Source organism: Anomaloglossus baeobatrachus, chromosome 1 (assembly GCF_048569485.1).
Source record: "Anomaloglossus baeobatrachus isolate aAnoBae1 chromosome 1, aAnoBae1.hap1, whole genome shotgun sequence".
NCBI classification, from domain to species: Eukaryota; Metazoa; Chordata; class Amphibia; order Anura; family Aromobatidae; genus Anomaloglossus; species Anomaloglossus baeobatrachus.
In genome coordinates this window covers 640729259-640751743 of record NC_134353.1, presented here as the reverse complement: position 1 = coordinate 640751743, position 22485 = coordinate 640729259, and the positions used below count along the sequence as shown (strand labels likewise).

The following is a 22485-nucleotide window of genomic DNA, read 5'->3' as shown; positions in this document are numbered from 1 at the left end:
ATAATAATAATAATATCACAAAAGTGAGTACACCCATCACATTTTTGTAAATATTTTATTATATCTTTTCATGGGACAACCCTGAAGATATGACACTGATGCAATGCAAGGCTGGGTTCACACGTCCTGTAACCATCCGTTAAAGATTTGTTTGCAAAAAGGTTTTTTGTCTGTTGTTCAATAATGGAGGTCGGATCCCCTTTTAAGATGTGGAGTCTATGGACAATGGATCCGTTAACATATTTCTATTTATCATCCATTTAATCTATAACGGATCTTTTAAGAAAACAACGGATCTGTTACAAATGCAAGTACAATGGAGGGCTAAATAGCAATCTGTTAAGAGATCCGTTATCCATAGACTCCCATGTTAAAAAAGGGATCCGGCAGAAATCAGTTTCCCAACGGATCCGTTCTAATCCGACTACTAATATGGTTTTTGCTTTCTATTTTTGTGATCAAGTATAGGCAATTAGGGCATTAGTGAAGTGTACTTAGTTGGGGGATTCCATAACTCACTATGACAAACTGTTACCAACGTGCAATATTTGTAGTAAAGAAAAATACAGTACCTGGTGCCAACGAGACCTTAAAATCATAGGAATAAAAACATGGTTAATAAGCAGTGCATCCTTTACACAGTATTGATGAGCGAGTACTTCTATGCACGGGTGGTTGGGTCTTATAAAGAGGAGTCAGATGCTCAGATGGGTGCGACTCGTGTGCCGAGTATAATGGGAGTCAACGGGGATCTTGAGCAGCTTTAAAGTAAGATCTTCCTGAGAAATGATCGAGTTGACCATTGACTTACAATATACTCTGTATACGAGTTGAGCTCGTCCGAGTGTCCGACTGGTCATTACGAGCACCTGAGCATAGTAGAGCTTGCTGATCACTAATATTCAGCATTCTTCCTTATAGCTGTTTTCTATGTAATGCTATTAGCAAAAAAGATGAAAATATCTGTAAAACCTGTACTCATTTACTTTGAAATATGTTGTAATATTACAACAATACTGAATAAATCTTCCAACGCTGAATAACAGAAGAAACAAGAAAGGAGAGCTACCAGAAATATGCAATGCAAAGAAGGTCTGAGACCTATTATTCAGTAAGTGGATTTTGCCAGTATGTTTAATATTTGGCAAATACGACACCATCTCAACTGGGCATATTTAATATATTTTGTCGGGGAATGGTCCACTTTTCATAGTCATGGACAGTCATGGATAATGAATATTACAAAGAGTAAAGCAGCTAAATAATTGCAAAAAAAAAATTGACCTTTTCATTTGTCATCCCAAAAGTTGAAATTTTACTTGGTCAAAAAAAGTATAGAAAGTCCATCATTATATAATCAGAGAAAATATAGTGAAAAGGTAAAGAGGGGAGCAAAGGTGGTCACTGAAGACAAGAAGAAACAAAAATGATAAACACATGTTATTGTCTTTCAAAAGCTGGCCACAAATTCTTGAAGAGATGGCCCAAATTCCTGAACAGTTGGCCACAAATTCCCCAAAAGCTAGCCACAAATTCTCGAAGAGCTGACCACAAATTCCTGAGGAGCTGGCTAAAAATTCCCGAAGAGGTGGCCACAAATTTCCCAAAATAATAAATAATGCAGTCATGGTAGAGAGGTTGGGCGCACATTCTTTTAAGCTATTTTTATCATTTAACTGGAATGCAGCATGAGATATCCATTAAGAGCCACATAAATACCTAAGCTCACCATTTCAGTAAATTTCCTACAAAATCAACATTTCAATGTCAACCAAGTTTACTGGTGTTAATAACATCATTAAAGAGAGCTTAGGAATAATATTTAAAGGAACAGGACACAAAACCTAGGCTAGACATTGTGCTTGTATAACACAATATACAAGGTTTTTGGTATTATTTTAGAATGTTGATTATAAGAAGAGGTTGGAGTTCAATTTCTTCCATTTAATGACTAAAGGCCGCTTTACACGCTGCGATCTCACTAGCGTACCCACCCCCATCGTTTGTGCATCACGGGAATATCGCTGCCTGTGGCGCACAAAATCGCGCGGAGCCGTCACACAAACATACCTGCATAGCGATGTCGCTGTGACCGGTGAACCGCCTCCTTTGAAAGGGGGCAATTCGTTCGGCGTCACAGCGACGTCACTAAGCGGCCACCCAATCAAAGCAGAGGGGCGGAGATGAGTGGGACAAACATCCCGCCCACCTCCTTCCTTCCTCATTGCTGGCGCGATGCAGGTAAGGTGAGGTTCCTCGTTCCTGCGGTGTCACACGTAGCGAGGTGTGCTGCCGCAGGAACGACGAACAACATCGTACCTGCAGCAGCAACGATAATTGAGATTAGGGGGGGGATGTCACTGATTAGCGATTTTGAACGTTTTTGCAACGATTCAAAATCGCTAATAGGTGTCACACGCAACTACGTTGCTAACACGGCTGGATGTGCGTCACAAAATCCGTGACCCCAACGACATCGCTTTAGCGATGTCGTAGCGTGTAAAGTGGCCTTTACTGAATTGTGACATTTAAAGAAGACCTTTCATAAGATTTTTTTTTTACACTGAGTACCTCCTATAATTGGTGATGCTCCACTGATTTTAGTTAAAAGAAAAAGGTTTTGGTACCGTGTTAGCCAGTTGAAAAATTATTGATTGCTCTCAGTGAGAGAAACAAAATTAAAATTTTGTAGTTGTGATACCTTTTCATGGCAAACTAAAATAAAAAAAATATGATGATGGCATAAAGCAAGCTTTCGAAGCATCTCAGGTTTCTTCATCAGGCAAAGTATGACAAAATATCCCTCTGCCTTGTTTGTGTACATATTTGTGTTTCTTCAGATATTTTGTCATACCATCCCTGTTGAAGAGACCTGAAATGTCTTGAAAGCTTGCTTTGTAACACCATTTTATTTTATTTGTTAACCATTAAAAGGTATCACAACTACAACATTTTAATTTTGTTTCTCTCACTGAGAGCAATCAATCTTCCACTGATTTTGTAACAGTTTCTTTTTCTTCTGGAAAAGTCTTTTTCTTCTTTTCCCCTCCGTTCCAAAGTTATTGCTCCCAGTAATAAAGGTGCACATTTTCCCTTCAATCAATTTGGTGTAAACCACAGAACTTCTGCGAGCGCGGCTAAGGTTTTAATGGCCAGCATCAGTGCAGAAAAAGCAGGCGCCCACAGAGAAGTTCTGTGGTACACGCCTAGCTGGTTGAAGGGAAACTATAAAACTTTTTTTCTGGTGATGGAGCTTTTGAACAGAGGGACACATAAGTTAAGAAAAACTGTTCCAGAATCAGTGTGACTGCCCCATATAGAGTAATTTAATTAAACCCTTAACGACTAATTACGTGTACAGTACAGACCAAACGTTTGGACACACCTTCTCATCTCTTGAACAACTGTTAAGAGGAGACTTTGTGCAGCAGGTCTTCATGGTAAAATAGCTGCTTGGAAACCACTGCTAAGGACAGGCAACAAGCAGAAGAGACTTGTTTGGGCTAAAGAACACAAGGAATGGACATTAGACCAGTGGAAATCTGTGCTTTGGTCTGATGAGTCCAAATTTGAGATCTTTGGATCCAACCACCGTGTCTTTGTAGAAAAGGTGAACGGATGGACTCTACATGACTGGTTCCCACCGTGAAGCATGGAAGAGGAGGTGTGATGGTGTGGGGGTGCTTTGCTGGTGACACCGTTGGGGATTTATTCAAAATTGAAGGCATACAGAACCAGCATGCCGACCACAGCATCTTGCAGCGGCGTGCTATTCCATCCGGTTTGCGTTTAGTTGGACCATCATTTATTTTTCAACAGGACAATGACCCAAAACACACCTCCAGGCTGTGTAAGGGCTATTTGACTAAGAAGGAGAGTGATGGGGTGCTACACCAGATGACCTGGCCTCCACAGTCACCAGACCTGAACCCAATCGAGATGGTTTGGGGTGAGCTGGAAGGCAGAGTGAAGGCAAAAGGGCCAACAAGTGCTAAGCATCTCTGGGAACTCCTTCAAGACTGTTGGAAAACCATTTCCGGTAACTACCTCTTGAAGCTCATAAAGAGAATGCCAAGAGTGTGCAAAGCAGTAATCAAAGCAAAAGGTGGATACTTTGAAGAACCTAGAATATAAGACATATTTTCTGTTGTTTCACACTTTTTTAAGTATTTCATTTCACATGTTTTAATTCATAGTTTTGATGCCTTCAATGTGAATCTACAATTTTCAGAGTCCTGAAAATAAAGAAAACGCTTTGAATGAGAAGGTGTGTCCAAACGTTTGGTCTGTACTGTATATACAGTGGGTACGGAAAGTATTCAGACCCCTTCAAATGTTTTACTCTTTGTTTCATTGCAGCCATTTGGTAAATTCAAAAACGTTTGTTTTTTTTCTCATTAATGTACACTCTGCACCCCATCCTGACAGGAAAAAAACAGAAATGCAGACATTTTTGCAAATTTATTAAACAAGAAAAGCTGAAATATCACATGGTCAGAAGTATTCAGACCCTTTGCTCAGACACTCATATTTAAGTCACATGCTGTCCATTTCCTTGTGATCCTCCTTGAGATGGTTCTAACACACGGTTCACCTCTTCAGGTCTGCCTATACTTAGGTTACGTTTTACCCAGCAACCGCTATATCCACAAGCTCCCTACGTAGCTCATGTTCCTGGACATTTTAGCTCTCCTATATACAGAGCCCCAGACTATATGAAATTCTGGCTATAATCCTAACATACCATACTACCTAGCCATATGCAAGTGTATTAAGTAATCCCCAGTATGTGCCATATGCACCATTTTCACTCATCTCTCAACCAGCTTTACAGCACCCTGACCTGAAAGTTTTTTTGCCATCTTGCCATCTACATACGGATTGGCAATCCAGCTCTGATTGAGCTGTACTTAGTGTACACATAAGCAAAGAAGTCCTACAGACAAAACCACAAATATAGATGAGATCACATCATTGATCCACAACTGGAAATCTTCCATCCCTATCAATAGTCAGTCTGTCCGACCAGATGAAGGCCGAAACGTTTTAGGCAGACCTTCTGCAATTGTATCATTTCCCCTTTTTCTTAAATAAAAAAATTGAGAAAAATCAGACTTTATTCATTTTTTTGGGAGATATAACAGTGTGCCGGAGTTAGGCGGGCTTTGCACGTTGCGACATCGCAAGCCGATGCTGCGATGTCGCACGCGATAGTCCCCGCCCCCGTCGCAGGTACGATATCGTGTGATAGCTGGCGTAGCAAAAATTATCGCTACGCCAGCTTCACACGCACTCACCCGCCCTGCGACCGTCGCTCTGGCCGTCGCCCCGCCTCCTTCCTAAGGGGGCGGGTCGTGCAGCGTCATAGCGACGTCACACAGCAGGCGACCAATAGCGGCGGAGGGGCGGAGATGAGCAGGATGTAAAAATCCTGCCCACCTCCGTCCTTCCGCATATCCTACGGAAGCCGCGTTGACGCCGGTAGGAGATGTTCCTCGCTCCTGCGGCTTCACACACAGCGATGTGTGCTGCCGCAGGAGCGAGGAACAACATCGGACCGTCGCGTCAGCGTAATTATGGATTAAGCCGACGCTGCAGCGATGATACGATTACGACGATTTTGCGCTCGTAAATCGTATCATCTAGGCTTTACACACTATGATGTCGCATGCGATGCCGGATGTGCGTCACTTTCAATTTGACCTCACCGACATCGCACCTGCGATGTCGTAGTGTGCAAAGCCGCCCTTACTCTCCTTCTCCTCCATTTTGAACACTGGAGAATGTTCAACAAAGGTGACCTTCCTTATAAAACTTTAAAACATGCAGGTTCCGGTTCCTTTAGCATTGGGCAACCCCTGGACACACTCTTGAAAAGTGCCCTGCTAAACCACAGCGACGGCAGATAGACACTACTTCCACGGCATCAACTGGGAATTCCTCATCCGAAGTGGACTCTGCTTCCATCTCCATTATCTCCAATGACATCTGTGCCCGTGACGACAGTATCATCTATAACGTGGCACCCATGCAGCTTCCGGGGTACTGGAACCTGAATCGCCTTCTTCCATCACCTCCGGTTCTGAGTCCATGGTAACCGGGTCAATTTGGTCAGAGGCCGCGGACTCATCATCTCTCTCAGGAGTTGACGGATCCGCTGCTGGTGTTGTTGGCAGCGCCTCGGGGTCAGCCATGGCAGGGGGCGGAGGCGACAGCGGACGAGTGCTTGCCGTGAGTGGGGGCGGACCGGATCCCACAGCCGCATGTGCCGGATTAGTGGAATCAACTGGGACTGGGTGACCGCCTCTCGTGGGACTCCAATCTCACGGGTTTGCACCGCCGCGGCCATCCTCCGCGTCTCCATTTGTGACGCTGCTCCGGGAGCTGTACCCTCTGCTGAGCAGCCGCGCCTCTCTGACATCTTTACTCTGTGCTGTCCAGGAACATTATGGCAGAGTCCTGGAGTCCCTGCTTCTCCTCCGCTGTAGTTACATGCCGTCATGCCCCCTCGGTTTTCACTCAGCACTATTCTCGATGCTGTGGCCCTCTGGGAATTCCGGTTCCGGCCTCACACTCAGGACGAAGGGCGGGGCTTCTGCTTTGCTCTCTTTCTCGGGGAAGATGGCATTTTGGCACGAAAAGATAGCGGAAGATGTTGGAATTGGCGGGAAACGGGATCTTGACTCGCGGTTTCCACTTCTAAGGCGCATGTCACCCAGGTAGGTAAGTCCTGCACTTATCCTGTTCGTGACGCCAATGTTTCGAGGTGTACCACCCCCACGTCAGCAGCCAGGGCTGATCGGATCTGGACCCACAGTGGCTCGAGGGGCGTCCGGACCCGGGGGTCATGCGGCCACTCGAATAAAAGAAGGGGGGTATTTACAGGGGATGGTGTATTGAATAGTTTGTGACGCCACCCGTGGTGTGTGGTAAGGTGGCATACCACCGCTGCAGGTGGCGATGTAGTAGGCAGCCAGGTGTTTAACCCCTCCACGGGTAGGGGAGATGCCCCAGGACTAGGTGATGTTGGGCGACGTGCCGTTGGGTAGGTAGGGGTCACTTGCGTACTCACTCAGTCCATAAAGCTGACACCGACAACTTCATGCTTGGGATTTCTTGGACCGTTTTAGTGGAAAGTCCTATCCCCCTCGTTGCACTAGTACCCCAATTTTGGAGCGGGTGGAGAGCGGATCTTGAAGGCTCCATCCTCATCGGGTGAATTATCAGGTTGCCTGAAGCTACTCCCTGACCTAGGGTCCACATACCCCGTCATCTCTGGCCTCTGCCCGGTGATGGTACAAGGCCGCCGGGTGTCCTCCACGATAATGCCGTGTCCCTTGTCACAATCTCCTGCGACCGGGGTTCCAGCTCCTACCAGGCCCAGACCAACGTCTGCTACCTAGTACTTCCAAGGAGCCCGGCTCCTGACCTCCTCTCTCCTTTACCTCTACTCTCAAACTCCAAACTAAAACTGAACTTACCCCTGACACTCCTGACCTCCGCTTAACCAACCCCCCAAGTGGGCAACCCTATTCCACACAGGCCGTCCAATGGTGTGTCTAGGGGGTGTAGTGCAGAGTGTTCCTAGGATTTTGATTAGCTGGTTTTGGCAACACCATTGGTTAGGGACCCCTAACCAAGGAGGAGGTGGATATTGCACAGAAGGGCAGATTGCACAATACCCTGTGATGACCTGATAGGCAAGGGCGTCACAGTCCAGTAGTCTGAAACTTGCCGAGCCCCGCTCCCCACTGTGGCTAAGTGCGGGTGCCTGCTCTCATGGCTCACGCTTGGGATTTTCTGGACCGTTTGTTTGGAACGCCCTATCCCCCTCGTTGCACTTGTGCCCCGATTCTGGAGCGGGTGGGAACAGATCCTAAAGGCTCCGTTCTCCTCAGGTTAATTGCCGAGTTGCCTGAAGCTTATTCCCGACCTAAGGTCCGTGTACCCCATCGTGCCTTCGATCCCGGACCGGTGATAGTGCCAGGCTGCTGACCGTCCTCCTTGACAGGTCCAGGCACCTAGCCGCAATCCCCTGCGACCAGGGGTCCAACTCCTCTAGGTCCAGACCACCGTCTACAACCTAGACAGCTGCTCCTGGGAGCCACCACTCCCAACCTCCTCTCACTCTCGACTCCAGACTACTCAATGACTACACTACTCACCTCCCCTCCCTGACCCCCCAGGTGGGCGACTATATTCCACTGAAGCCGTCCACTGGTGTGCCTGGTTGGTGTGGTGCAGTGTGTATGTAGAATTTGATTTGCTATTGTAGGTAACACCAATAAGATAGGGACCCAGAACCATGAGGGACTTGGAATACTGCACGGAAGGGCAGTTTGTGCAGTACCCTGTTACGACCTGATAGTCCAGGGGCGTCACGCTTAGTGAGCCCCAATGGGGACAGTGATAATGATTTCTGTAATGTACTATAGCGTTATATAGGAGCTAAATAAATCTAATATATAAAGCTGAGTGTACGTATGTATGTATGTGTATGTGTGTATGTCCGCTAAAGGAATCCCCACCGTCGCATTTACAATAACAAAATTTTGCACAGACACCCCATGTGACTCAGGGAATGTCATAGACTATGTTTTGACAGGAAAATTTAACCCCGCCATTTACAGTTACTCTTCAAAAAACCTGCCTACATTAAAGTAACTGGAGCTGCGAGCTACAGGTTATTAATAGGAAATTAATACAACAAAAAACTTATGGCACATTATGCACAGTGACAGTGGCCCTGCAATACCATGAGAGCAAAAGGCTCACTGTTTACTCCATTAATTTTAGGAAAACCAGGAGAGACAGGAGTAGTTTTCAAAAGAGGTAAAAACAGCTTTATTTATCATAAATGTTAAAAACAGTATCAAACACAGGTGCAAGTTTCCAACACATAATAAAAGCTGCAAGTATATGGTGACACATAAGGAGAGATGGAAGAAGCCTAGGCCAGTGCCAGAGATACACCAAATGACTGCTCCCAAAGTAACCTCCTGGCTATGGGGTCATCCCAGTGGAGGGCAATGAATTCCAGCAGGAGGGAGGGAGAGGGACCGAGAGGTCTATGATTACCAACTCCCAAAATAACCTCCTAGTGCACGGATCAGCCCAGTGGCGAACAATAAATCCCAGCAGGAGGGAGGAAAAAGGCCGGAAGGTCTATGGTTACCGGCTCCCAAAGTGACCTCCTAACAATCGGATCAATCCAGTGGCAATAGTTCCCATCCGGAGGGAGGGAGAGAGACCAAGAGGTCAATAATTACCAGTCAGGTGTGACACTGGAACAGGCGGGCGGTGGATGAGGGAAACCCCCAGGACATCCGACGTACGTTTCGCTATACTTGCTTACTCATGGATGATATAGTGATATAATGGCAGGGCCCTTTTATGGGCATATAGGCGGTCACATGACCGGCGCTCGCGACCAATGTGTCTTTAATGTGCGGCGCATGCGTGGTTGCGTCGCCCATCACACACACCGCCGTCAGCGTCAAGGCCCACGTGGGCCTCAGACCATGTGCAAATGTGGCTCCGCTATATTGATGATTTGTTTATTATTTGGCAGGGCACAATGGAGGACCTCAGATCATTTATGGATTCACTTAACAGTAATACTAAAAACATCAAGCTTACATATAAGATCAGTTCACGTAACATTGATTTCTTGGATGTCAGTTTTGAGGTTGACCACACTGGTCTGCTTCAGACTGACATCCATAGGAAAGAAACAGCTGTGAATTCTTTACTGTACGCTACGTCAGCACATAGTACATCCACAATACAGGCCATCCCGGTTGGTCAATACCTTAGGGCGAGGCGGATCTGCTCCACGGAGGAGAGGTTTGAGGGACAGGCCAGTGACTTACGTAATAGGTTTTTACAAAGAGGCTACAGCCATAAGTCAGTCAAGCGGGGCTACAATCGGGCTAAGTACACTCCCCGCAGTCAGCTCCTATGGAATTCTAAGATTAATTCCTCTGATCAGGGTACTCAACCCATCCGATTTATTTCTACTTTCAACTCTGAATGGGACACCATGCGTGGTATTTTGACTAAATACTGGCCCATTCTGCAGACAGAACCTGGTCTGTCACTTTGTCTTCCCGAACGACCTTTGATGACCCCCAGACGTGCCAGAAACCTCAGAGACCTACTCGTCCATAGCCATTATGCACCTAAATCGAAAGGGCTATTTGGACATAATCGTCCGATCAAGGGGTCATATCCATGTGGCCACTGTCTCGCTTGCAGCAATGTCTCTCGCTGTTCCACATTTACATCAAGCGATGGAACACGTGAATTCAATATTGATCATTATATTTCATGTGGGAGCTCCCATGTGGTGTATTACGCCACATGTGGGTGCTCCAAAATATACGTTGGACTCACCTCGCGTGAACTTCGGGTGAGGGTTAGGGAACATGTGAGAGACATTGCTGCGGCGAGGGTGGCAGTGGATGTCACTTCCTTGAAGACTTTACCGAGACACTTTCGTCAATACCATAACTGTGACGCTGGGTCTCTGAGGGTACGTGGTATTGATCTGGTACACGGAGGCATCAGAGGGGGCAACACAAGGAAAGTGTTGGCCCAAAGGGAAGCTAGATGGATCGTCATGCTTGATACTTTGAGTCCTAAAGGCCTAAATGAGAATCTAAGCTTCTCTTCCTTTTTGTAGAGTCCTTATGCCATCTCCCGTATATTGGCGGTCACACATGGATATGCACATGAGATTTTTGTGCACATCCAGGTTTATATATATGTTTACACTTTGGAAACTTTCCCTTGTTTTTAATTGTTTTTATTCGGCATTTTTTCAGTGTATTTATTTTTCACTTTTTATTTATGGCAGTGCCTTTTACTTCAGAGGACTTGGATTTTTGCCACCTCCTTCCTGCTTCGACCCACTCATTTCCATGGGAATGGATTCCCTATATGGACGTTGCCAAGAATCTGTTCCATTTTATTATGGATTATATACTACTCTGTAAACTGTCACATCTGTTTCATATTTTCATATAAAATATTTATGTATTTACTTTTCTTATATATCTGTGACTTGGTTGTGTCGGATGTGCGCATGCCTGGTCTCGTCGCCTCCTCCCACCCCCGCCGCGGCGTCCTATGGGCCTGCATGTGCGTCCTGGTTGCTGGGGTAACTGGACGCCCACGTGGGCCTTGACGCTGACGGCGGTGTGTGTGATGGGCGACGCAACCACGCATGCGCCGCACATTAAAGACACATTGGTCGCGAGCGCCGGTCATGTGACCGCCTATATGCCCATAAAAGGGCCCTGCCATTATATCACTATATCATCCATGAGTAAGCAAGTATAGCGAAACGTACGTCGGATGTCCTGGGGGTTTCCCTCATCCACCGCCCGCCTGTTCCAGTGTCACACCTGACTGGTAATTATTGACCTCTTGGTCTCTCTCCCTCCCTCCGGATGGGAACTATTGCCACTGGATTGATCCGATTGTTAGGAGGTCACTTTGGGAGCCGGTAACCATAGACCTTCCGGCCTTTTTCCTCCCTCCTGCTGGGATTTATTGTTCGCCACTGGGCTGATCCGTGCACTAGGAGGTTATTTTGGGAGTTGGTAATCATAGACCTCTCGGTCCCTCTCCCTCCCTCCTGCTGGAATTCATTGCCCTCCACTGGGATGACCCCATAGCCAGGAGGTTACTTTGGGAGCAGTCATTTGGTGTATCTCTGGCACTGGCCTAGGCTTCTTCCATCTCTCCTTATGTGTCACCATATACTTGCAGCTTTTATTATGTGTTGGAAACTTGCACCTGTGTTTGATACTGTTTTTAACATTTATGATAAATAAAGCTGTTTTTACCTCTTTTGAAAACTACTCCTGTCTCTCCTGGTTTTCCCAGGTTATTAATAGGAGCTGTGATTGGTTGCTATAGGAACAAAATAAATTGTTAGTATAAGAAGCTTATGTGTGAGGTAATACGATGTCTGTGGGGAGACGGATAGAGAGAGACAGAAAGAGAGAGACAAACATAGGCAAAGACCGAGTAAGAGGCAGACAGGGCAAGGGACAGACAGACAGGGAGACAGACAGGGAGACAGACAAAAACAGGGAAAAAGACAGGGAAAGAGACAGAGACAGGGAAAGAGACAGAGACAGGGAAATAGACAGAGACAGGGAGACAGACAGAGACAGACTGGGAAAGAGACAGAGACAGACGGGGAAAGAGACAGAGACAGACGGGGAAAGAGACAGAGACAGACGGGGAAAGAGACAGAGACAGACGGGGAAAGAGATAGACGGAGAAAGAGACAGACGGGGAAAGAGACTGACAGACAGACACAAAGATAGGGAGAGACAGACAGACACAGAGATAGAGACAGATAGACACAGACACAGAGAAAGAGAGAGACAGACAGAGGTACTGATACAGAGACAGACAGAGAGATCGACAGACAGACACGGATAGAGACAGAGACACACATGGATAGAGACAGACGCAGACAGACAGGGAAACAGACAGAGAAACAGACACACAAAGACAAGCAGGGAAAGAGAGAGACAGAAACACAGGGACAGAGACAGACAGAGACAGACAGAAAGAGACAGAGACAGACAGACACAAAGACAGGCAGACAGACATAGACAGGCAGACAGACAGAAAGAGACAGAGACAGACAGACACAGAGACAGGTATCACGGGCGGAGGGGCCGCGCTAGCTACGCTCGGGTCCGGGGCTGCTGCTGCTTGGTGGCTCGAGCGGTGGGCCGGACCCGGGGACTCGAGCAGCGCTCCTCGCCTACGAATGAAAAGGGGTGGTTTGTTTGGGGGAATAGTCCGTGACGCCACCCACGGGTCGAGGTGATAATGGGCACCACCGCTGCTGGTGACGGGGATCCCGGGAGCAATGGCAGGGAGCAACTAGGATGTTGGTTCCCCCTCCGTGGGTAGGGGTTGGTGATCCCGGGGCCCGGGAGTGATACAGGGAGGCAGGAAGCTGTGGTGCAGGAAAGTGGAGGCAGCGTGGCGCAGTGTCGGATGGCACTGTTGTACTCACTCAGGCACAAATTCACAGAGTCTCTGGTAAACCAAACGGCTGGATGGACGGGTCCCGCAGCTGGCTGCAGTGTCTTTGCTCTCCCCGGATAGGTTGATGGTGGCTGGCTTTCCCTGCACCGCTGTGTATGAATTGACTCCGATGGTTTTCCACTGGTAGTCCGCTCCCCTGTGTGTATGTACCGAAGGAGCCCGTTTTGCCCGCAGGCGCTGGCCCTTGGATTTCTAGCCTATGGCGGTGGCTTTTTATCCTCACTGTGTGGACGGTTGCCTTCTGTCGGGTCTTGGGTGTTAGGGAACCCCTGAGGTCCCGGTCACTATCTGATTTGACTGTTGTCAGCGGCTCCTAGCCTGGTCGGGTCTGATGGCCCTGCCTTTGTGCTTGGTGCAGATATGCTCCCCGGCTCGGTACCGGCGGGCCTCCGCCCGTCCCCGGTCCTACGGTTCCGCTGACTTGCACCACCTCCTGCATGTCACGCTGTACTCTAAGATGTACAATAGCAGTACAGCGCAGTAATGTGGGACTGAGAGGATTCCTGAAACTGTCTGGGAAGGTAGTAAGCTGGTAAACCACTAGGGGGCATAAAAGTGGAGGAAACCTATGAGTAGGGAATTCCCTAGCAGAGGTAATACTAGTCAACTGGGAACCTATATAACAAGAATAAACAGCATAAAAACAACCTCCACTCAAAAATATTATGTATTGCAAAGTGTGCACAGTACCAACATTCCAAGCTGTACTATTGAAAAAATGAGATTTTTGGCAAAAAATTGCAATTTTTCGAGCCACCCCGCCAACGTCACGGCAAATCTCCTGGGGCAGTCCTAACACTAAAATATTTTTATTTAAAGTGTGCCATGTGGCCTCACATATGTAAAAATAGGACTGCACAGCACGTACCTAGTGCTTTTCAGTCACCGTCTCCATGACTGATTCATGGTTGTGGGCGGGACAGGCCCGAGCACATGCTGCTTAGAATAAATAGCCAGTGGACGGGGTTGGATGGCAAGTGTGAACAGCCACCAACCGCCAAAAATCAGGACAGATGGAAAGATAAACATGAGGTGCACTGCAAGATAAGAACCAACTGGGAACCTATATAACAAGAATAAACAGCATAAAAACAACCTCCACTCAAAAATATTATGTATTGCAAAGTGTGCACAGTACCAACATTCCAAGCTGTACTATTGAAAAAATGAGATTTAGTCCGTGACGCCACCCACGGGTCGAGGTGATAATGGGCACCACCGCTGCTGGTGACGGGGATCCCGGGAGCAATGGCAGGGAGCAACTAGGATGTTGGTTCCCCCTCCGTGGGTAGGGGTTGGTGATCCCGGGGCCCGGGAGTGATACAGGGAGGCAGGAAGCTGTGGTGCAGGAAAGCGGAGGCAGCGTGGCGCAGTGTCGGATGGCACTGTTGTACTCACTCAGGCACAAATTCACAGAGTCTCTGGTAAACCAAACGGCTGGATGGACGGGTCCCGCAGCTGGCTGCAGTGTCTTTGCTCTCCCCGGATAGGTTGATGGTGGCTGGCTTTCCCTGCACCGCTGTGTATGAATTGACTCCGATGGTTTTCCACTGGTAGTCCGCTCCCCTGTGTGTATGTACCGAAGGAGCCCGTTTTGCCCGCAGGCGCTGGCCCTTGGATTTCTAGCCTATGGCGGTGGCTTTTTATCCTCACTGTGTGGACGGTTGCCTTCTGTCGGGTCTTGGGTGTTAGGGAACCCCTGAGGTCCCGGTCACTATCTGATTTGACTGTTGTCGGCGGCTCCTAGCCTGGTCGGGTCTGATGGCCCTGCCTTTGTGCTTGGTGCAGATATGCTCCCCGGCTCGGTACCGGCGGGCCTCCGCCCGTCCCCGGTCCTACGGTTCCGCTGACTTGCACCACCTCCTGCATGTCACGCTGTACTCTAAGATGTACAATAGCAGTACAGCGCAGTAATGTGGGACTGAGAGGATTCCTGAAACTATCTGGGAAGGTAGTAAGCTGGTAAACCACTAGGGGGCATAAAAGTGGAGGAAACCTATGAGTAGGGAATTCCCTAGCAGAGGTAATACTAGTCAAGCCCACCAGATGGCAGTAGAATCGTCAGAAAGCCGTGTCACAACATGAGGTCTTGTAAGTACACAAGGGCAAAGTCTAAACGTAGTCAGAGGGAAGCAAATAGTCAGTAGCCGGGAAATCAGAGCCTAGAAGCGAGGGGGAGTGGGAAGACAAGACATAATAAAGGTAAACAGATAAGGAACAAACAGGGAGACAGCAGGAGAGACACTGATGGAAATAGACAACAGAGGAGGTTAACAGGTCAGGTGAACACGGAGGTCAGGAGGGGGCAGGGCAGACAACAGGTCACTCAAGAGCAGAACACAGCAGAGCCAGAAGTATCACTGGCAAAGTCCAAGAGAAACAGTGCCCTAATAAAGCAGCCTGACCTCCAGAACGAGGCAGGAAGGATTAACCCCTAACGTGACCAGCACCAGAAGTGAAACTAAAAAAAGGCTCAGCTCCAGCTGAGCCAGGAGTCAATAATGACACTGCAGACGGCCACCACTATCTGCCGACCTTGCTGACAGTGCCTGGGCTCCTACCCAGACACTAACAGTTTCTCTCCTCCACTTCTCAACTCCTAAAACTGAACTCCAAACTGAACTCCACTCCACTCCAAACTGAACTAACTGCTTTTTCCCGCCTGTGAACTCCTCGGTGGGTGGGGCCAACCGCCTGGCTCCGCCCCACCTGGTGTGGACATCAGACCCTGGAGGAGGCAACAAGGATTTTGTTTGACTGTTGTTAACTATCCAGGGGAGGGGGTGTGTGCGATGCTGTGCTTGTGACTACCTGGCTAGTCCAGGGCGTCACACAGGCAGACAGACATAGACAGGTAGACAGACAGAGACAGGCAGACAGAGAGAGACAGACAGACAGAAAGTGACAGGCAGACAGAAAGAGACAGGCAGACAGACAGAGACAGACAGAAAGAGACAGAGAGAAAGGCAGACAGACAGACACTGAGCGAGAGACAGTTACTATCCCGGGCAACGCTGGGTACGACAGCTAGTGAATAAATATAATTGTCCTGGGTTACTTCTAGGTCCAACTTTAACAATGCAATATATAATATTCACCCTAAATTTAGTAATTTATTCCTGAAAGTTCTACTGTTTATAGAATTGTTCTGATAGGGCATACATGGAATGACAGCTGCCTCACATAGTTCCACATAGAAATTTTAGGAAATATGAAGCGTAAATACATTTCTCCAGTGATTGGTCCCATGAATGGTATAATACAGTAGTGCTGACTAGCCAGGTCCTATTGTGAATCCCTGAACAATAATATACTGTATAGCCCATAAGGTACGTATGTTACATGTGATCAGAGCAGGTGAAATAGAAGTGAAGCCTAAATAGAAGGAGCAACAGGTCAGTCCCTAAAAGTAGAGTGGTCTGTGCTGGAGGAGCAGCACAAGATGTCAACAGATCTCTCCCTGGGGAATTGTACTATGGAGCAATTGAGATTTATTATGTAAATGGGCATAAAGCCCTGTCTGTGAGGAGTCAAGTCAAATGAAATCTCAGACAGCCTCTTAAAACTTCCCACCATCCCACCTGCACCCACCCCCACCCACGGATAATCTATCTCAGCAAAAGAGGGACACATAATACAGCATAGCAATAGAAACTTTGCACATTTATACTGTATACTAGGTGAGGAGGTACAAACATTTCAGTGATGTTGGCAGCATGGGAGATGTTCTTCAGCACTGGGAAAGCTCTAATCCCAGGCGCCTTAAGACAGGAGATCCTAGTTGGATCACAAGTGCAGGGATCAGGACAGGCCAGTGCTCTCCAAAATAAGCCAAGAACAATCCAGCAGGTGTAGCACCCTATTGGCATCAGGATGGGTCCATGCCTCTCTTTGCAGAGGCCCATGATTGCTTCCAGCTCCCTATACCCTGCAGAAGAGCAGGAAGATTCCCTGTACCCCCAGTGCTGGATGCAGGAGCTCCTGGTAATGCACAGTCTTTAGAGGGTGTTTTGGGTCATTATCCTCAGCAGTAGACTTGGTGTTAGTTGATGTAAAGCATTATTAGTGCTGGATGGTAATGGTGGGCAGGACCTGATGGTGACTAGAGGTGAGGCTGCTTCTTCAATGGTGATGGCACAATATAGATGAGGCTGCTGATGCTCTTCTGAAGCCTTTTCTATGGCTCCCTCTGGAAGAAAAAGACACAGATGAGGATAGACACATCTGATCTGCTGCCATCCACTAACAAGCCAGAGCAGGGTCACAATGCAGCACACAGAGAAGGAGGAAAAGCGGTAACTCAATTTCTTAATTTGCTGACAGGGATGGGGAAACAGAAGGCAAGGGGAGGTTATCACAAGGAAAAGCAGTTCAATTTCTGGTTACACTAGAAAGTAACAACACAGTAGCTCATGTAGCTCAGCTTAAGGCTATGTGCGCACGTAGCGTTCTGTCACGGCCAGGTGGACGGGCAGACCCAGGAGGTGGATCCACTGGGCCGAACTCCTAGATGGTAGTAAAGAGTCCGGTAGCTGGAACACTATAAACAGCAGAACAGTCCGTGCACACGAGTATAGCGGAGAAGTCCCTGGGACCCCGGAGTCACGGGTGGTAGTCCGGGTGACGCAGCTCAGGTTCGGAAGCCGAGATGATGTCAGGCGGGGTCCGGAACCTTTGGAGCGAGATGACGGGTCACCGCAGGGATCCGAGATGGTGCGGACTGTCAGGATGGCAGATGGACAGCGTTCGGGGTTCAGGATACGGCAGGACTGGATGGCGAGGCAGGCACGGCTCTACAAGAGAGATAGGTGAGTATATGCACAGAGACACCAGGAGACCTGACTCCTAGCTTAGGAAACACGAAGATCAGGCCCCGCCCCCTTGGACAATAACCCCCTTTATACCCTGTACCTGTTTAGCCTCATTTCCTGTTAATGGACGCTGGCCCTTTAAGAAAGGGTCAGTGACCGCGCGCGCGCCCTAATGCGCATGCGCGCCGCCCGGGTGCCAGAAGCCAGGGAAGGAAGCTGAGAGGAGGACGCAGGGGAGCCGGCCAGGGCCTGGGAAGCCGTCGGGCGCCGGGATCGGAGACCAGGGGACCTGGGAAGGACGGGCACCGGAGGCTGGAGAGCGGGGAGCGTGGCAGGTGAGCCGGGGAGCGGGGGTGAGGACCCGGGGAGCGGAACCGAGGACCCGGGGAGCGTGACACGTTCTGTCCCTGCAGAAATTTCTCCAGCGATTTGAACAGCACACGTGCGCTTCAAATCGCTGCAGAAAGTCCATAATGAAAAAAAAAATGCCGATTTCATGTGCTCTGACTGCAGCTCCTCCCATAGACAGAGCGGAGGATGCATGCAGAGCGCACAAAAGAAGTGACATGTCACTTCTTAGAACGCGCGCTTCGGGCAGCAGCCAAATCGCTGCGCTCTAATATGCCACGTGCGCACGTCTCCTGCACAATCTCAATAGATTATGCTGGGGACGCAGGACGTATGCAGTTACGCTGCGGTGCAGATCGCAGCGTAACTGCATGCAAATACGCAACGTGCGCACATAGCCTTACAGGGGCAAGAGATAAATACATTAATTCTCGTGGGAAACAGTATAGAAAGGTCAGGGCCTCAGTCCATAGTCTCCAGACCCTACACTTCCGATCTCTATGGGTTACATTCACTGAATTGCACAGTATGCTAAGCGCCAACCACAATCAATACAGTCCCTGCATTAAGTACCGCATGGCCAGACAGGAAGCAACAGCCTGGCGAAGTCTGGTCACCCACGGGTGTCTGTTTTGACTGGCAACATCTGCAGCTTGCCCACGTAGTCCGGTCTGGGGGTCTTGACAGCCATTGTCATGGTTTTGACAGGCGTAGAAGGGTCTTGTGGGTCTTGACAGGCGTAGTGGGGGTCTTGAAGGTCTTTACAGGCATAGAGGGGGTCGCAGGGGTCTGGAGGGTATTGTTGGACGGTGCGGGGGTCTTGATGGATGGTGCAGGGGTCTTTCTGGACAGTGTGGGGGTACTGGGGATCTTGCTGGATGGTGCGGGGGACTTGGGGATCTTGCTGGACGGTGCAGGGGTTTTGGAGATCTTGTTGGATGGTGCAAGTCTTGGGAATCTTGCTGGATGGTGCAAGGGTGAGGGACTTGTTGACTACCTGATCCAGTAACCTCTGGAGTTGTTATTCTGTCGCTCAAATCTTCTGCAGGGGAGACCGCCTTCTGCTCTTCAGCCTGCACATCCTCGTGCTGCTTCTCCTTCACGCCAGAACTGCCTTTCCGGTCGGCTCCTGAGCTCTCCACCTCTCTTCCTATAACCTTGTCTGCTGCTGAACATTTACGTCCCTGAAATGCTTCCCACTGGAAACAAACTAAGGCTATGTGCACATGTGTGCGTATTGCATGCAGTTACGCTGCGTTCTGCACCGCAGCGTAACTGCATGCGTCCTGCGTTCCCAGCACAATCTATGAAGATTGTGCATGAGACGTGCGCTCGTGGCGTATTAGAACGGTGTGCAGTGCAGAGCGCACACGTGCGCACATAGCCTAAGTGATTTTTTTTTCCTGGTCTGTTGGTCATCTTCCATTGGCCAGCAGAGGGCAGTGTCCCATCCCTAACCCTTCCAGGTCTCTCCAATACAGTGGACTTTCCTACATCCACATCAGCATAAAGATACAATCTGGTCTAGGTATACACATCTATCACAATAGCTTTCTGTGACGCCCTGGCCTATCAGGTCGTCACAGGGTATTGTGCAATCTGCCCTTCTGTGCAATATCCACCTTCTCCTTGGTTACGGGTCCCTGACCATTGGTGTTGCCAAGAACAGCTAATCAAAACCCTAGGAACACTCTGCACCACACCCACCAGACACACCAGTGGACGGCCTGAGTGGAATAGGGTCGCCCACGTGGGGGGTTGGTTAAGAGGGGGTCAGGAGTGTCAGGAGACAGGAGTCAGTCAGTTGGAGGAGAGAGAGAGGAGGTCAGGAGCTGGGCTCCTTGGAACTACTAGGTTGCAGACGTTGGTCTGGGCTGGTAGGAGCTGGACCCCAGTCACAGGGGATCGTGAAAAGGGGCACGGACTGTCGAGGAGGACAGCCGGCGGCCTTGTGCCATCACCGGGCAGGGGCCAGGGCATGACGGGGTACGTGGACCCTAGGTCAGGGAGTAGCTTTAGGCATCCTGACAATTTACCCGACAAGGACGGAGCCTTCAAGATCCATTCTCCACCAACTCCAAAATCGGGGCACTAGCGCAACGAGGGGGATAGGACTTTCCACTACATGGTCCAGAAAATCCCAAGCGTGAAGCCTGAGAGCAAGCTCCCTCAGTTAGCCACACTGGGGAGCGGGACCCGATTAGTTTCAGACTAAAGGGACCAACTAGAAGACAAGGTGCCACAGGAAAAGGTCACAGACTAACAGGCAACACCAATAGAAACGAGACCCAGGCATGCTCCCCCTCAGCGGCAGCAGTGTCCACAACTTTGGCTTACTACAGTTGTTGGTGTCAGCGTTATCGGACTGAGTGAGTACGCAAGTGACCCTTACTGTCCCAACGGCACATCCCCGCCACCATCACCGAGTCCCGGGGCATCCCCCTACCCGTAGAGGGGTTAAACACCTGGCTGCCCACACCATCACCACTGGGTACTCCCAGCCGCAGCGGTGGTAGTCCACCTTACCACGCACCACGGGTGGCGTCACGAACTTTCCACACCATCCCCTGTACATAACCCCCCTTTGTTTGAGGAGCCGCACAACCCCTGGGTCCGGAGCCCTCTCGAGCCACAGTGGATTCGGATCCGAGCAGCCCGGCTGCTGACGCTGGGGTGGTACACCCTCAAATACCCAGCCATCAGCAGACAACAAGCAGCTGGCTAAAACACATGCTAGATATATATACCCAACTAGAATTAGCTCCTGGCACCAACATACTGGCCACATACCTCCTGTACACACGAATCAGGGGAAGCTGCCAAATCTAACTCCTTCCCCCATACACATAGGCAATCTCCTGTATAGATGATCATCAGATGAAAGTATCATCATTCTCTGGTCCAGTGTCACCATTTTTCCCAGCTACTCCATGGCATCACTCATCTGCTGCTTCTATCCATGGTTATGTCAGTACCTACAGCCCTGCCAGGCACTATCTGATCAATCATCCACTAGCTGCTGCCTGCAGATCTGGACTTGCCCAACACTTCTGAGCAAAGATGAGGAGAGCAAAGTATGGAGGAAGCTCCTACCTGCAGTGATTTCAGCAGACGGGAGATTGCTGTTGTGCAGAGGATCCAGCCTGAGCTTTTCACACAGTCTCTCCAATGCTAATAATAAGTAGTGCTTCTTCCTCCCATCTGCTGGGCGGTGACTGCTGCGAACCATAAACCTCTTAACTAAACCCCTCAGTCCCATGCAAGGAAAAGACCACACCAAAATTTTAACAAAACACTCCTTTAATGGATGGAGGTCGGTCACAGCCATAAAATTGTAAACATTATAAAAACTCTCATAACGGGCCGAAGGCCAATGCACATCTCAGTGCAAATATTAAGCACCAGCCGGACTCCCGGTGGAAGAGCAGCAAATCAACATTGTAAACATTAACATGACCGCCAAGGAGGAGCAGAGTATTTATACTGTGCTCCGACCCCCACCCAAAAAGAGAAGGGCTTGCTCAATTCCATCCTGTAGGTCGGAAAGGAAAATATCAAGGCCTATGTCGCTAAGGTGCACCCCATCAGGCAACATGAGGGACGCATTGTTACCCTCAAGCTGTCTGTGCCGAATGGCGAGGCCACCTCTAAATCGAACTAGGCACGTCATTCTGGCGTTAAGGTTGCGTCTGGAACGCTCAACCGCTTCTGCATTCCGAACACCCTGCCACACGGCCCGCGGAATGAGCTCCGCCAGACCAGGATAAGCTCCGAGAAAAATCCGTGGAATTTTTCAATGTCGGAGCGCATCATGGTCCACAGCTCGGCGAAGCGGAAAGAGCAAAGGTCATTTCCACCAGCATGAATAATGAGGATTAGCGGGGGTGTAACAGTGCGGGACAACGAAACCACTTCTGGCAACACCTGAGGCCATGTAAGGCCCCGAATCCCCTTCCAGAACACATCCAGTCCACGAAGGCCAAGGCATCTTCCACCGGGGCGCTGCTCCGCACGCTGAGACGCCCCAAAAACATAAGAGTGGCCCAATATGCAGACCACCGAGTTTGTACCGTAGGCTTGCCAGGTTGATTGTGTCACCGAAGATCTCATTAACGGCATCAATTGAGCTTCACTAGATCCCACAGGTACGATGGGCACGGAAGACCCTCCAACTGGGCTGAAGGGGATAGCTCTCTGAATGTCTGCCACTGAAAGCGAGAAAGCGAGTTAGCACAAGCATTATGAA

The 22485-nt window shown here is 49.1% G+C and overlaps 2 protein-coding genes across 2 annotated transcripts in view; one reads left to right on the top strand and one right to left on the bottom strand.

Annotated features, from left to right (window-relative positions):
* The window catches only part of LOC142303431 (BDNF/NT-3 growth factors receptor-like), a 93172-nt gene extending 76187 nt beyond the window's left edge, over positions 1-16985 (bottom strand). Inside the window, exon 1 of the mRNA XM_075344773.1 lies at positions 16777-16985. Coding sequence (XP_075200888.1) covers positions 16777-16985 — 209 coding nt within the window. The remainder of the gene's footprint in view (positions 1-16776) is intronic.
* LOC142296919 (M1-specific T cell receptor alpha chain-like) overlaps positions 1-22485 on the top strand; it is a 713655-nt gene that overhangs the window by 297753 nt on the left and 393417 nt on the right. The window lies entirely within an intron of this gene.